Source organism: Vitis vinifera, chromosome 17, assembly GCF_030704535.1.
Source record: "Vitis vinifera cultivar Pinot Noir 40024 chromosome 17, ASM3070453v1".
In the NCBI taxonomy this organism is placed as follows: Eukaryota; Viridiplantae; Streptophyta; class Magnoliopsida; order Vitales; family Vitaceae; genus Vitis; species Vitis vinifera.
In genome coordinates, this window is record NC_081821.1 from 17,444,693 (window position 1) to 17,460,216 (window position 15,524).

General features: G+C 33.6%; 1 protein-coding gene across 1 annotated transcript; it reads left to right on the top strand.

Annotated features, from left to right (window-relative positions):
* The first annotated feature begins 14,797 nt into the window (after positions 1-14,797).
* LOC104882437 (tubulin beta-3 chain) lies at positions 14,798-15,301 on the top strand. The gene has a single exon (XM_010665650.1). The coding sequence runs from the start codon at positions 14,798-14,800 to the stop codon at positions 15,299-15,301; it is 504 nt and encodes a 167-aa protein (XP_010663952.1).
* Positions 15,302-15,524: the final 223 nt, after the last annotated feature.

Here is a 15,524-nt window from a genome sequence, read left to right on the forward strand (position 1 = left end):
TTGTGCAATAAGACTGAAGAATTAGTGTATCATTTGCATCAACTAAAGGATGATTATGGTTCCCCCCAAACTCTTTAATAATCCACTTTTCCAATTATCTACTATATTTAATAGGAAATGCATCTTTACAATCGACTCTAGTTAATGATCTCGGTTCACATTGTCAATTTTCATTTTGAAATTACTTTGCCAATCGATAACATTATTTAGAACATACTCATTTATGAGATATAATATCTCTATTCTCATCTCATTTCAAATAATCTTTCCAAACAATAAATCTACTCACTTTAGCATACATATTGTAAATTGCTTACGCCTAATGTATACAATTGAATTTCAATTTCCACACTTCATCAATGGAAATGCCATTCAACATATTCTCATAAATATTATGCCAATCATGGTTAAAACTACCATCCATATATGGATCGTCATGAATTTCATTTTCTAGGTCGACGATCAATTCTTCAATCTTTCCTTTTTCCTTATCCTCTATTACCAATATCACATAATAAATTAAAAATAATATTAGTTTGTAATTCTAATCCATAATTTGAGGACATCAGAATATTAAAAATTAGGATATAATATTTGAGCTAACAATATAATAAATGAATAATAACATATTATTTTGTAGTTTTTAATAATATTGATTTGTTAAATAAAAAATAGCAATATTAATTTCTCCATGTTCCTATAATATTGGGATTGTTATTACATTTATGAATAATTTATTCACTTACAATTATGAATAGAAATTTTTGGGGAAAAAAAATTATAAGATTATAAAAAATTATTTGGACATGGTTTTATGTTTAATAGTTTAGATTATAAAATAAATAGCAACTATTACATATTTTAAGAAATATTAATTATTTCATAATCACTTTAAAATTTATTTCTATAAATAAAATCAATTAGAAGGAAGATTAGTTCTTTGTAAAATTTGTTGTGTATAAATTTATGCTTCAACAAAAAAGAAAAAGAAAAAAAAGAAGAGTTAGAACAATTACTTCCCTAACTATTACCAAAAAAAGAAAAAAGAAAAAAGAAAAAATCATGCAAATTAACATGATTAAATAAATAAACCTTTTACCTTAACAATCAAATCTTCAACTTTGAAATGTATTTATCAACACAAAATTCTTATAGTTTCAGCCAGTGTTTTAAAAATCGGATCGGATCGTTGACTGGTGACCTTTCCAGTTCGGTTCCCCCTTTTAGGCCGGTTCTAAACCGCTTGAGTCGACGATTGAACCGTCGAACTGGTTAGGTCGGGTAGTTTTTGGAAACCGACGGTCCACTCCCTTACGACTCGACGATTGAACCATTGAATCGATTAGGTCGGACAGTTTTTGGAAACCGAATGGTCCACTCCCTCACGACCCAACATTGTTTGCCTACCCCTTTTTTTTTTATATATAGCAAAATGGGCTATGGCCTCTCCACGACCCAACATCAACTGCCCACACCCATCTTGCCAAATGGGCCCTTAATCAAGCCCAACAACCACTTGGCTTGATTGCCTAACTTGGGTTACATGGGAAGAGGTTTATAAAGCACTTTATTTTTAACAAGAGGATTTGAACCATGGACCAGAAGCTCATAATGAACATTATTACTCCACTATGTTGCATCCTTGTTTTAACAGAAAATAACTACATACCCTATTTCAAAAAATAATATATATATATAAATCACATATGTTTTTTTTTTTCATTTTCAATTTGTTTTCATATTTAAATACGAATTTTTTTATTTACCATTTTGAATATATTTTCATATTTAAATATTGTATATATTTTGTTTAATAAATTTAAACCATTAATACATTTATATAATAATGAATAAATAATATTATAAATATTATTTAATTTTTAATTATATATTTTAAATATTTTTAATTTTAATAAAATATAAAATCTATATTTATGAAGTCACAGTTCGATCGCGGTTCGACCACCAGTCCGACCAGTGAACTGTGAATCGATAACTTTTTCGGTTCAATATTTAATCTGGTTCTGAAAACATTTGTTTATCTCAAACCTTCTCGTTTCACAATCTCCATTCAACTTTCATTTATTTTTTATTTTCCAAAATAATTATAATTTCTAGTTAGCTGCTAGGTGAAGTAAATGGTATTTTTAATATTTTACCATATTTAGGAAAAAAAACCTTAATCGGCACAATTGGTTGGTGTAAATACTATTTTTGGTATGGTTTTGTAGCTCACATTAAATTTGAAAGCTTAACAAATGAAAATTAATTTGTAATGACCATAATCAAATGAGTATCGTTGGATTCCATCCATAATATATTTCAAAGAAATGTTGGAAAAAAATATTTTCACTTATATTTTCCCTTACATTTTGTTTAAGGTTTTTTATTTTTTATTTTTTATTAAGATAAAACCCAATAAATTAGTTTACTGTGGACCCCGCATTTCGATTCATGCGCTTCCCACTTGACGACGAGCTCGATTTTTACTTGAAAAATTGATTTGTTGATTAAAAATGACTTGGAGTCGCCACTTATTTTTGTTTTATTTTTAAAAGGGTAAACAAAATAAGAAAGAAAACCCTAAGTGTGACTCCTTATTTTGGAAAAGGTGATCTACGAAAAACCGGATCGGGCTCGGGGGTCAGGTTACTTATCGGGAAGGTACAGTAAAGACCATAGCACCCCTCTAAGTCCCTAAGGTCGGGTCTCTACTAATAAAATGTAGCTGACGTGACAATTGATGAGTAAGTCAATGAATATCCTGAATGATCATGCGCACATAAGAATCGAGACATGCATAAACAACGATTAGAGGGAAAATGGGTACATACCCGGGCAACGAGCCACCATGCGCTATCAATAGAGAGGGTTAGTGCACCATATAGAGCACGAAACATATCACATGCGTCACTAAACAGGGATTAAAATTGTTCGAGGGAAAACTGGATTTTTGAAATTCATTTGAGAATCGGAAACTTATAGATTATTTGAAAATTGGATTCTTAGGAATTAAATGTGAGAATGAGAATTTTAGAAATTAAATTCGAAAGAAAATTGGGATTTTGAAGAATTATTTGAAGGTTCGGGATTTTTAAGAAAAATTAAGTTACGAAAAATTGGGATTATGGGAGTTAAATTTTGAAACGAATCAGAATCGTAAGTTATTTGAGAAGTAGAAATTATGAAAGTTGATGTATAAAAATTGGAAATCTTAGAATTCATTCAACGGTAGAATTTATAGAAATAATAAATAAAATGATAGTGATAATGATAATAATAAGTAGCGGGGTAAATACGGGAATTGGAGCATGAGAAACTCAAAATTAAGTTCGGAGATGGGACAATTGGAATTTCAGATAGCTAAATTTAGAAGTCGGAATTTTGAAGAATTAGACTTTAATGATTGAGATTTTTAAGAGAAATAAGTGGGTAAGTATGGAATAATGTTACTAATTAATCAAAACGATATTGGAACGGATGAAAGTGAATAGTGAGATTTGTGAGATTAAAAATTAAACTTGAAATCAGATTTTTGAAGAATTGAACTTTGAATAAATAAATATTGGATGATAATTCTGCTTAATGAAAATAACATTTAAACAAATAATAGAAAAAAGAATAGTGGAATTTTTAGGGTGTGAAAATTAAGTTAGGACATCGGATTTATGAAGGATTGGATTTTAAATAAGTAAATAAATATGGGATACTAATTCTAATTAAAGAAAATAATATTTAAACGAATAATGGAACTTTTAGGATTGAAAGATAAATTATGACATTGGGTTTTCTTTTTATGGATTGGATGTTTAATAAATAAACTAATACAGGATAATAATACTAATTAACGAAAATAACACTTGAAACGAATAAAAAAGGAATAGTAGATTTTTTAGGGTTGAAAATTAAGTTAGGATATGGGATTTTTGAAGGAATTGGACTTTAATGAGTGCGAATCTTAGAAAAGGATGAATAAATATATATGAAGTAATAATAATAATTAACAAACATAATATTTAAGTGAGTGAAATTGAATAGTGGAAATTTTGAGATTGAAAATCAATTTAAGAAGTCGGGTTTTTTGAAGAATTGAATTTTAATGATTGGAGTTTTTAGAAGAATTAAATACATAAATATGGACTAATAATAATAATAATACTAAGAATAATTTCTAAGCAGTCGAATATTTGAAATTGAAAATTAATTTAGGAAGTCGGAATTAATAATAATAATAATAAATTAATTTAGGAAGTCCGAATTAATAATAATAATAATGATGATAATAATGAGTTTTTTAAAAGTTTGAATTGATAATAATAATAATAAGATTTTGAGAGTTTGGATTAATGATGATAATAATAATAATAAATAGATGTTGAAAGTGTGAATTAATAATAATGGTAATAATAAGATTTTGAGAGTTTGGATTGATGATAATAATAATAATAATAAATAGATGTTGAAAGTGTGAATTAATAATAATGATAATGATGAGATTTTGAAAGTTTGGATTAATGATAATAATAATAATAAATAGATTTTTAAAGTTAAGTTAATAATAATAATGATAATAAGATTTTGAGAGTTTGGGTTAATTATAATAATGATAATAACATTTTAAAAGTTGAATTAATAATAATAATAATAATAATAATAATAAGATTTTTTAAAAAGTTGAATTAATAATAATAATAATAATAATAATAATAATAATAATAGGATTTTGAAAATGGAATTAATAATAATAATAATAATAATAATAATTTAAAAAGTCGAATTAATAATAATAATGATAATAATAATAATAATAATAAGATTTTAGAAGTTGAATTAATAATAATAATAATGATAATAACATTTTAAAAGTTGAATTCATAATAATAATAATAATAATAATAATAATAATAATAATAATAATAGGCCTTGGACTTAAAAAATGGGCCTTGGACTTCAAATAGGCCTTGGTCTTCAAAAACGGGCCTGGAAGTGCAAACTGGGATTGGGCCTGGAGGTGGCTGGCATGGAGAGCATGAGGCCCTCCATCAGCATGCTTGGACTGGGCTGCTTCTCAAGCCCAACATCGGCCACCAATGGGCAAGCCCAAGGCTTCCTCACCATCACAGCTTGGGCCTAGTGTCCCAACTCAAGCCCAAGCCCAAGACTTCATCTCCTTCACCACTTGCCTCTCCCCCTGCGTATCAACCTCATAGGGAGCTTCCACCACCGGCGGCACGGAGAAGAGAGGAGCTGTGGCCGCGGTCCGACGGCGTCCAGAAGATGTTGCTGCCATGGCAGCCGGTGCAAGTTCCTGCGTGGCCGGAGCAGGTGACGATGACATTGATTCTGATGGGGATTGGGCAGGATTAACCGCAGGTGGTGACGCTGGAGACTTGCCCAGAGACGCTGGCTTTGGAGACTTGGCTGAAGACGCTTACTCGGGAGCCTTGGCCGGTGCAATCGATGCCAGAGTTGCAAGTGGAGGTGCGGACTGTGGAGTAGAACGAGAGAGAAGCAAGCTTGACGGGCGTGAAGGATGCATGTGAGGGTGTTCAGGAGGTGAGAAAACGGGAGGGAAACGAAGGATAAGGGTGGATGGGCAATTCTTGTGTGCATGGGTAGGAAGTTGGTGGCCTGAGAGGTATGAAGAAAGGGATTACAAAAGAACAGGGCAAGGATGAGAGGTATGAGGATTTAATAACTATAATCCCACCTCATGAATCATCAACGGATTGAAAGAAAGAAAAAAAAAAAAGAAAAAACAGTAGAACAAACGGGAAATAAACTAATATAGGACCATCAATCACCAACTTGAGCCTAAACATGAATCTAACCATTTGCGACCAAAGAATAAGTAAGTATGAAAGGGAGCCAAAACAGAGCAATACTCACAAGCAATCGGGTCCATCCATGCCAGTCTAAAAAAAACTGGAAGTCCCAGCAGAGAGATCTCCCTTCTTCTTCGCTCCAGCTCTCCCCCTCTGCTTTTCCTCATTTCCTTTTTTCTGCCAACTCCCGCCTTTCTTTCCCTTCCCTCACTCTGCCTCTCCTTGTCCCATCTGGCCGCCCCCTCAGCTTAATTCCCGGGGTGGTCAGAAGAGTAAATATATAAAAAAAAGGAAACACTGTATGGGGGGTCTACATTTACCTTTTCACTTTTCCAAATTTTAAGGATTCTAATTTAAAGATTTTTTTTCCACTTGAAATAGCAATAATATTTTGTACTCATACTAATGAAACTTAGAATTAATATAAATTATATACAAAATAAAAAAAAAAATTAAAACTTAAAATGCTAAAAAATTGGGAAGGGTACAATGTTCACATTCTTCGTACCCTCCAAAATTTTCGCTTTTTTGAATTTTAAGATTTTTTTTCTACTTTAAATAGCAATGATATTATTTTTCCACACTAATTAAATTTAGAATTAATGAAAATTATGTACAAAAAATTTAAAACTTAAAATACTACACAATTGGGGAGGGTACAAAGAATGTGAAGAATCTCATATTCTTAGTACCCTCCAAAATTTTCTAATTTCAAAAATTTTTCCACATTAAATAGTGATGATATTGTTTTTTTTTTTTTTTTTCACACTAATTACCGTTAGAATTGATGGAAATTATGTATACAAAATTTAAACTTAAAATACTAAAAAATTGGGGTATGAAGAATGTGAAAATTCTCACATTCTTCGTACCTTCTAAATTTTCCAATTTTTCTGCTTTTAAAATTTTTTATCCACTTTAAACAAAAATGATATTGTATATTACTAATTATACTTAAGTGATGTCTTTTTTCTTTTTAAACTTAATTCTAAATAGAACTTAAAATAAAATAGTGGTTAATATGGTTTAGAATTAAGTTTTTTTTTTAATATTTTATTTCTATTAAGTATTTAGAAATAAAGAAAAACTAATATGTTCCTTTTAGTATTTAGAAAAATCCAAATATTTTAAATTTTTTCATTTAGACAAAAAATTTAAGAAATAAGTAATAAGTTAACAAAAAGTATAAAAAAAAAAGAAAAAAAAAAAAGAAACACCACCTTAGAATTGATGAAAATTATGTACAAAAAGGTATAAAACTTAAAATACTAAAAAATAGGAGACCTTGCATTCTTCGTACCTTCCATATTTGCCATTTTTTTTTTCTAATTTTAAGAATTTTTTCCACTTTAAATAGCAATGATATTGTTTTTTTTTTTTTTCACACTAACTACACTTAGAATTGATAGAAATTATGTATAAAAAAAAATTCTAAACTTAAAATACTAAAAATCTGGGGAGGCTATGATCAATTCTCTCTTATACCAAAATACTTAAGCCTTGTTTGTTGGGGCTCTAGCCAAGAAAAATCAAAGAAGGAGTCACCACAACTTTTGTAGTATTTTGAATACCGTTATCAGGGAATGACTTACGAAATTTATCAATACTAGGATAAATGAGCTACTTTTATTTTAATCATAAAAAAACAATATGTGAATTGATTTTTTATGAAGTGAAACTAAGTAAAGGAAACTAAATTAATAAAAAAGTGAATATTGATTTTTAATTCAATCGATTCAAGTTTGAGGCCTTCCATAATCCAACTTTAGGTATAGAAATAAGAGGGAACAAGGGTTTTCTTAAGGAGAGTGACCTTAAGTTTTTAGGATCCTTGGGTGCTCGTAATAACTTGAGCTCTATAACTCATAATTGCATCTGAAGACTAGTTTTTTTTTCTTTCTAAAACATATTCCTAAAACCATCAGATGAATGAGATTGATCACCGGTTCAAGGTTAAACTTTTTAATCATTCCTGCTCCTTATAGCTTTGTTTTGAGGCAGATAACGATAAGAAAAACAAGAATAACTAATAATCAATAGTTAATAAGAATCACTAGTATCATGTAATAACATACCATAACATTCCCTAAAATAACTCACAAAGATAGGATTGAAAATTGATAAATTGTAACCCAATCATTAATTAATCTCATTGTTGCAATAATTTGCCTAATGTCCTTATAAGTTTTGTAGCCCTTCGGTTTTCATGTTTCAAGCCCCAAGTTGGCTTTTTAGCCTCTCATGGGGATGATTTCACATTTACCATCCATAAAGGAGAAAAAAATCCATAATCTGAATAAAAAGAAACTAAAAGCAATATATTCAACAAAGAAGAAAGTAAACTAACTGAAGTTGTTGTCTTATTTCACCATAAATGTAAAACAAAAACTAGCAAAAGAAGTCCTAAACCCATGAACTAAGAGAGTTTATATAGTAAATTCAATAACCTAACATGTGACATACTCTCATTGGCCACTTATTACAAAGAAAAGTCATAAATGACCCTAAAAAAACTCTAAAAAATACGAGTTCTAAATGAGTATGATATTTGAAACTCATTTTGACATGTCTCGAAGCTCAAAATTGATCATTGGCGGTTGAGTTTCAAATCAATTTTGAACTCATAAGTGGGAGAAAAAAGGTCTAATTCGAAATCGATAAGGTGAGTTTGAAATTCACAGTGAATTTCAAACTCACCCACTGCTTATTCACGTTCTCCATGTTTTCAGGTTCGAAATGTGTACCTCTTATTTCAAATAGGTAAGGGGGTTTGAACTTAGCCTTTGTCAAAAGTTTTCTTGCTTTTCTTTGAGTTCTAAATTGTTGGCCGAAAAGTCCTTGATTTTAGGACATGAAATATAATGGAGAATCTCACAACCACATATGTGTGTGTATGATATATATAAAGAATGTTGGATGAGGAAATCATAGACATGGGTATATCAGAATCATGTATTGCCATTTATATTTGGCAATAGCGTGTCATCTATATGGAAGCCTAGTGGTGGTAGAAGCTTAGAAATAAAGGTCTCCTCTTCTCATTCTATTCATCCCAAAGTTGAGATAAAAAAAAGTGATACAACTCTTTGAGTGAAAAAGTGAGGTTCTATTGAGAGTTAGAGAATTATTATTCTCTTGGGTGTAATTGGGTTTTGGGTTTGTGAGGAGTGAGTGTTTATAAACACTTGCGGTCATTTTTCTCCCTATAGTGAAGATCTACAATAGCTTCGTGGACATAGCCTATTTTGGGTGAACCATGTTAATTTCATGCGTTGATTTTGTTTGCTCTATTTTGTTATTATTTCCATGTTTTTTTTTATTCACTTCATTAATTTGGTCTTTTTGGGGGTTTATTTCCTAACATAAATGGCCAAAAACCATTTCAAATTTAAGCTACCAATTTCGAACTCAATGTTCCTCTCTGACCAATTCACTTCAAACACGCATAACTTCCTCGTTTCAACTCTGATTTGTGCATTGTTTGAAGCTTTGGATTCTTGAATTCCTAGGCTTCAAAAAGATATATATCTTGCCAAAAATGGACTTCAATAAATAGTCCAAATTTCACCTTAAAGTCAAAATACATGTTGCCAACATATTTTGAGTTCCAAATTTCCATGCAAACTTGATGAATTTTGCTTCATGCCTCATTTCCTATGTTTGCATGTTTTCTTTCTTACCTCATAATGGTCATTCCTCATCTCCCAAACTCATGATATCCTCGTCTTGCCTCTTCTCATATTTCATGAGTCTTGACTTGCTCATTTTCTCATTTAATCCCTTCTTCCTCTTTCAAAATCTAAAATGATTTCAACTTGCACTCTTTTTTTCCCCTTCAACTTGATATAAATCTCTAAAATAAAAGTTAAACTTGTGGCTAGGGCCTTAGGATCGATTTAGGCCAAGTTAGAAGGTTTTAGTGTCTTATGATGCATAAATTATATCAAATATGTGCCATTGGGGCACATATTTTGGCTCCAATCAAGGTACAAAGAATGTGAGGAATCCTTACATTCTTTGTACCCTCCAAAATTTTCAAAATTTTTAATTTTAAGAATTGCTTTCCACTTTGAATAGCAATGATATTGTTTTTTTTTTTCACACTAATTACATTTAGAACTGATAGAAATTAAATACAAAAGAAATTCTAAACTTAAAATGCTGAATAATTGGGGAAGGTACGAATCCTCAGATTGTACCCTCCAAAATTTTCACATTTTTTTATTTTTTAAATTTTAAGATTTTTTTTTTTACTTTAAATAGAATTAATATTGTTTTTCACATTACTTACACTTAGAATTGATGAAAGTCATGCAAAATAAATAAATAAAAACTTTAAGTACTAAAAAATTGAAGAAGATACAAAGAATGTGAGTAATCCTCACACTTTTCGAACCCTCTCCATTTTTTCGATTTTTCTAATTAAAAAAAAAAATCTACTTGAAATAGCAATAATATTGTGTATTCAAGCTAATTACACTTAGATTTTATGAAAAATATATACAAAAAAAGTAAAACTTAAAATACTAAAAAATTGGGGAGCATACAAAGAACATTTGTTGTACCTCCAAAATTTTCATTCATTATTTTATTTTATTTTATTTTTTTATTTTAATAATTTTTCCCACATTAAATAGCAATGATATTGGTTTTTCACACTAACTATACTTAGAATTGATGAAAATTTATGTACAAAAAAAATTCTAAACTTTAAATTCCTCACATTCTTTGTTTGCTCCAAAATTTTCTATCTTCCTAGTATTAAGATTTTTTTTGCCACTTTGAATAGTAATTTGTGGACCCCGCATTTCTGCACATTTACTTTCACTCTATGGTGAACTCACTTTTTATTTGAAAAATGTTTTTATTTTTTAGAAAATGACTTGGAGTCGCCACTTATTTTTGTTTTATTTTTAAAGGGAAAAAAGAAGAAAAAAAAAAAACCCTAAGTGTGACTCTTTATTTGGAAAAGATAGTCTACGAAAAACCAAATCTGGGCTTAGGGGTCAACTTATTTATTAGGAAAGTACAGTAAAAACCGTAGTACCTCTCTAAGCCCCTAAAATGAGTCTCTACTAAATAAAATGAGGTAGACATGACAATTAACTAGTAGATCAAGAGATACCAAAATGATCACACACATGGGAGTCAAAACAATGCATTGAGAATGGTCCAAGTGAGAGTGCATGTGTACCTTAGCAGCAAACGATAGCGTGCTATCATGAAATGGGGTTAGTGCATAATAATGAGCATAAAATATGTCACACGCATTACTAAACAAAATATGTAACCACCAATGGTACACATGGCACGCATGACACTACACTCAAATTTATTATTTTTTTAAGAAGACATCACTGATGTTGGACCCCCACCAAAGCCCAATTTATTTTTTAATGAATTAATTCCATAAATTCCATCATTTGGAATTACAGAATTTAATTCATGTTTATTTTAAAACATTTAAGAAAATGGAGGAAGATGTGAAAAATGCTTGCCAGAAAGAAAATAGCAACAAATTTTATTGAAAAATAGGATTTTGGTAAGCCTAAAAATTCTAAGGATTAAAATTTGAAAAGTAAAAAAGTTAAAGGATTTATTTGGAAGCTGGACTTTTGAAAAAATAAAGTTTGAAAAACAAAGATGAAGAAGTGAGAGGAAACGAGGGCAATAATTTCTTTAAAAAAAACTAATCCACAAAAGGTGGCCATGCATGCCATGAAAGAGTGGGCTGGGTCCGACAAGCCAGATTTTGCCTTTGAGCTCCTTACCTAAAGAATTCTGCCAATATTTATCTTCAATATTCCCCGTTGATGATTATTTGGTGGATCGAGCAAAAGAAGATGCTCTTCAAATAAAAATTCAACAGAATGGTAGCTCCTTTGGGGTTCCTATAATCTCTTCAATGGTTTCCTCTTGTTTTGTACATTAATCATCTGCTCATCAACCTCCTTTGTGCTCATCTTTCCTCGAAACGTGGCTGATGCTGTGAGGTATCTACCATGGTGAGGATCAGCTGCATACGCCATGTTCTTTGCAACCCACATCTGCTGGGTAAGTTATGGGACTATAAGGGCACGGTACTGCTTGGACCCACGAGATGTGAGGGGTGCAAAACCCAAACATAAAAAGTGTAGCCTTGGGAATGAGATGAGGTTGACTGCCAGCTTGCGAAGATTTGAATTTAGTTGGCCGAGGAAGTCGAGACAGCATGTGACTCCACTCATTGCGATTGAAATTAGATGGTTCAAATCACCTAAACTGGGTGTAGGGAGCTTGAGTGTACATAAGCAAATATCGGAGAGCTTCGTTGTCCAGAACCATACACTCACTTGCATTCATTGTTCGCCTAGGTTCCTTTCCGAAAAATTATTTGAATATCCTAATAATAGCAGGAACACGAGAACCTAAGCTAACAACCTCAACTACATGAATATTTTCAGCTAATAGACCAACATCCAAAAGGGCCTCCTCCATAGGTCCCTTCACTCTTTCCAAGATTGGAACAATGATCTGTTCAAACTCATCTCTTTTAATGAAACCCCTAACATCCTTCTCATCCATTAAGCACTCTATATTCAAAGGCGCTTCTGGGTTTGCACTAAGAACCTTCTTCAACTGTATGAGAGTATTTCCTTCCCAAATTCCCTAATAGATAGTTTATGGTCACCCACTGAAAAGCACCTTCTTGCATTCCATCCAAGATGATGACCCATTTTGGCTTGGATTTCAGGGTGCTTTTGACTTTAAGAAAATTCTTGACCGCTTGCAAAATCTTATCAGATGCATCAATTCCCAATGCCCTTAAACTAGCAGTTACCCCAACTTTGACCTGTGTCTTGATCTGCTGGAACAGCATTTTTAGCTTTATCTAGAAGGGGCAGCAGAGATTCTACAGCTTGTTGGGGTTCCATTGGACATGCACCTAAACTTGGTTTTGTCTGCATGAAGAGCTCGAGGTTTTTTACAATGTGGACAAGATTCAAATCGCTGTCGAAGCAGAAAACATGGACACGGTTGCCAGAACTGCCCACATCAAAGACGGCGTAGGTCCTAGGTTGGGAGTGAGGAGAAGCCTTGCGGTAGACTGAAGGGTATTGCTGAAAGGCACCAGAGCGAGAAGTCGTGGTGGTGGGCATGGATCTCGACAGAAGTGAACAACCTCTGGGTTTCGATTCGTCAATGAAGAGGTCGCGATACTTCTACCTTTTGCTTGTTCCACCATTCTTGGCACTCATAATTTTGTGGCTGAGACATACAGAAACGTAGAAATTTCACAATCGTTTGGCAACTGATCATATTGAGCAGCATTTGTGTGGCTGTAGACCCCCATTTGGGGCTCATTTTCTGCAGCTTGCTTTTAGCCAGGTGTCACCATCTGGGGGAAGCCACGTGTCACATTTTGATTAGCTGCTAGAGAATCAGATAGTGGATTTGGAGGACAAATAAGAGAGCGACACCTGTAAAGATGAGGAAGATTCTAGAAGAAGGAGCATGCTTTCTGTTATGGAGGGATAGCCAGCTGCATGCAAAGAGGGAGGTGGTGTCGTCTGGCAGCTGCAGGTTTTTGCTTTTGGGGGGGACGGTTAGAGTTTTTGGGAGGAGACGAGGGAAGATATTTTTGAGAAAGCTGCAGGAGAGAGGGGTGCCTTTTTCTGTTGGAAGAGGATGGTATCATTTTCTGGAGGGGGAGTGCTTTTCAGGTGGTGCTTTTCCATTAGAGAGAGGGGCTGCAGAGATCTTTTTTAGGAGAGAAGGGCTTTTGTTTGGTTGTTGAGAGAAGAGGGGGAAAGAGAGGGATTCCGGTGGTTTTTCTGGAGAGTATTCCTTGAGCTTAGGCTGCTACGGAGAGGAGTTTTGGTGCCAAAGATGGGAGCAGATTGGTTTTGTGGGTGAGTTCGAGAGGAAAACCAGAGAGAAATTAAAAGAAAATAAAGGGAAGAAATGAGCATCCTCAGGTACGTTTGCTAGACCACATTTTGGGATTTCCATTAATGTCATTTGGGTTGCTATTACTTGGTTATAATGTATCCGTGCTTTGCTCTTCATTGAAAAATTGTTTTAGTATAATCTGATTCCTTTATAACTCTCATTTGAATATTTGAGTCATATCTTTGAGATCTTAGTTTCCCCTGGTTTTTCCCACCCATGCATAATCCCACTGGCTCCAATATGAAATGGAGCTCGGGTTGGTGTTTTCTTTGGTTTTAGTTGCTACTTTGTTTTTGTGCTTGCTCCTTTGCTGTTTTTCCCCTGTTCTTGGTGCTCTGGTGAGTATCAGATTTCTCATCTCTACCTAGAAGAGTAAAGCATTGCCGGAGGAAATCTGGTTTGGGGTGCTTCTGAAGGAGCTCAGCATCAGAGCCTCTAGCAGATATCTGGACAAGGAAAACAGATGGGATTGCTCAGACCGTTTAAGTTGATGAATTTGTTGAAGTTGCAGATTCTGCCTTGTGTGGATCAGTAGCAGTATTTGGGTGTCCCTGATGCCATCTGTTCACTACCTGCTAGTTGACTTGCCTCTGGTCCATTGTCCATCCTTTGGATAACTGATTGAGGAGTTTGTGATCCATGACCAGAGTGCTCCTGGAGAAAATGAATTCATGAGATCAGCAGCCCTATGTGTGTATCAGAAAATTCCAGATCTTCCAGAGGGAATTTGCACAGAATAAAGCAAGCAAAGCTGTCCTCGACAAGCCGCCGGCGGCGAAACACCTTTGCCTCCTCATTCTGTTAATCCCTCTAACATTTCTTGTCAATTTGCCCAGAATCTAAGAAACATTACTGATTTAATGCCTCTTTCTCAAGCATTGATGAGTCCGAATTTGTTCATATCAGCTTCACCACCAAAACCCGCCCTTCTCATCCCCGTTTGTTGCATGGCCCCACAAGACATTTATTTTGCAAAAACCACCCAGCATACCCATTATCCCATATGTTGAGAAAGCTGCAGATCACCAACAGTGGCTATGATGGCCAAATGTGACCCACGCCATGTCAGGTACGTGGCATGCTGCCTGATGTACCGAGGTGATGTGGTGCCCAAGGACGTGAATGTAGATGTAGCCACCATCAAGACAAGGCGCATTATCCAGTTTGTTGATTGGTGCCCCACTGGATTCAAGAGCAGCATCAGCTACCAGCCACCAACTGTTGTCCCAGGGGTGGACCTTCCTTTGCATGCGAAAAATACATTAAGTGGCCAAGAATCCTTACAAATGCAGTACCTCAGGTGCCCCAACAGCGTTTTGGGTTTACCAAACAGCAACTATATGTTCTTAAGGCACAAATACTCGCATTTCAACCTTTTTCAACTCGAGAAGGAGCTCCTGAATGGGATTTCGAGTGTGATGGAATATGAGCATTGTGAAATAGCGTCAGTTCGTGTGCTGCAAGTGCATGAAGCATCATGTGAACCACGGGATACCCTGTTCTGCAGCAGCCTCCTCTTCCAGCTACACATATCAACTCCATGAGCTGCAGTATGTCTTCTTCCCGTGTGGTAAAGGGGATCCTTGCATCAGGAAATTTCCATCCTATTCAAATGAATGCTGTGAATGAAACTGCATCCGATCCGGTACCCGGTATTCCTACTGCAGGAGTCAAGTCAGAGGTGGCTTCGAGTCTTCCATCAGTGACATCCAATGACCATTTTTCTTTTGCTCCAGAGATATCTGGAATGAGTCTGTAGGCAGTCAT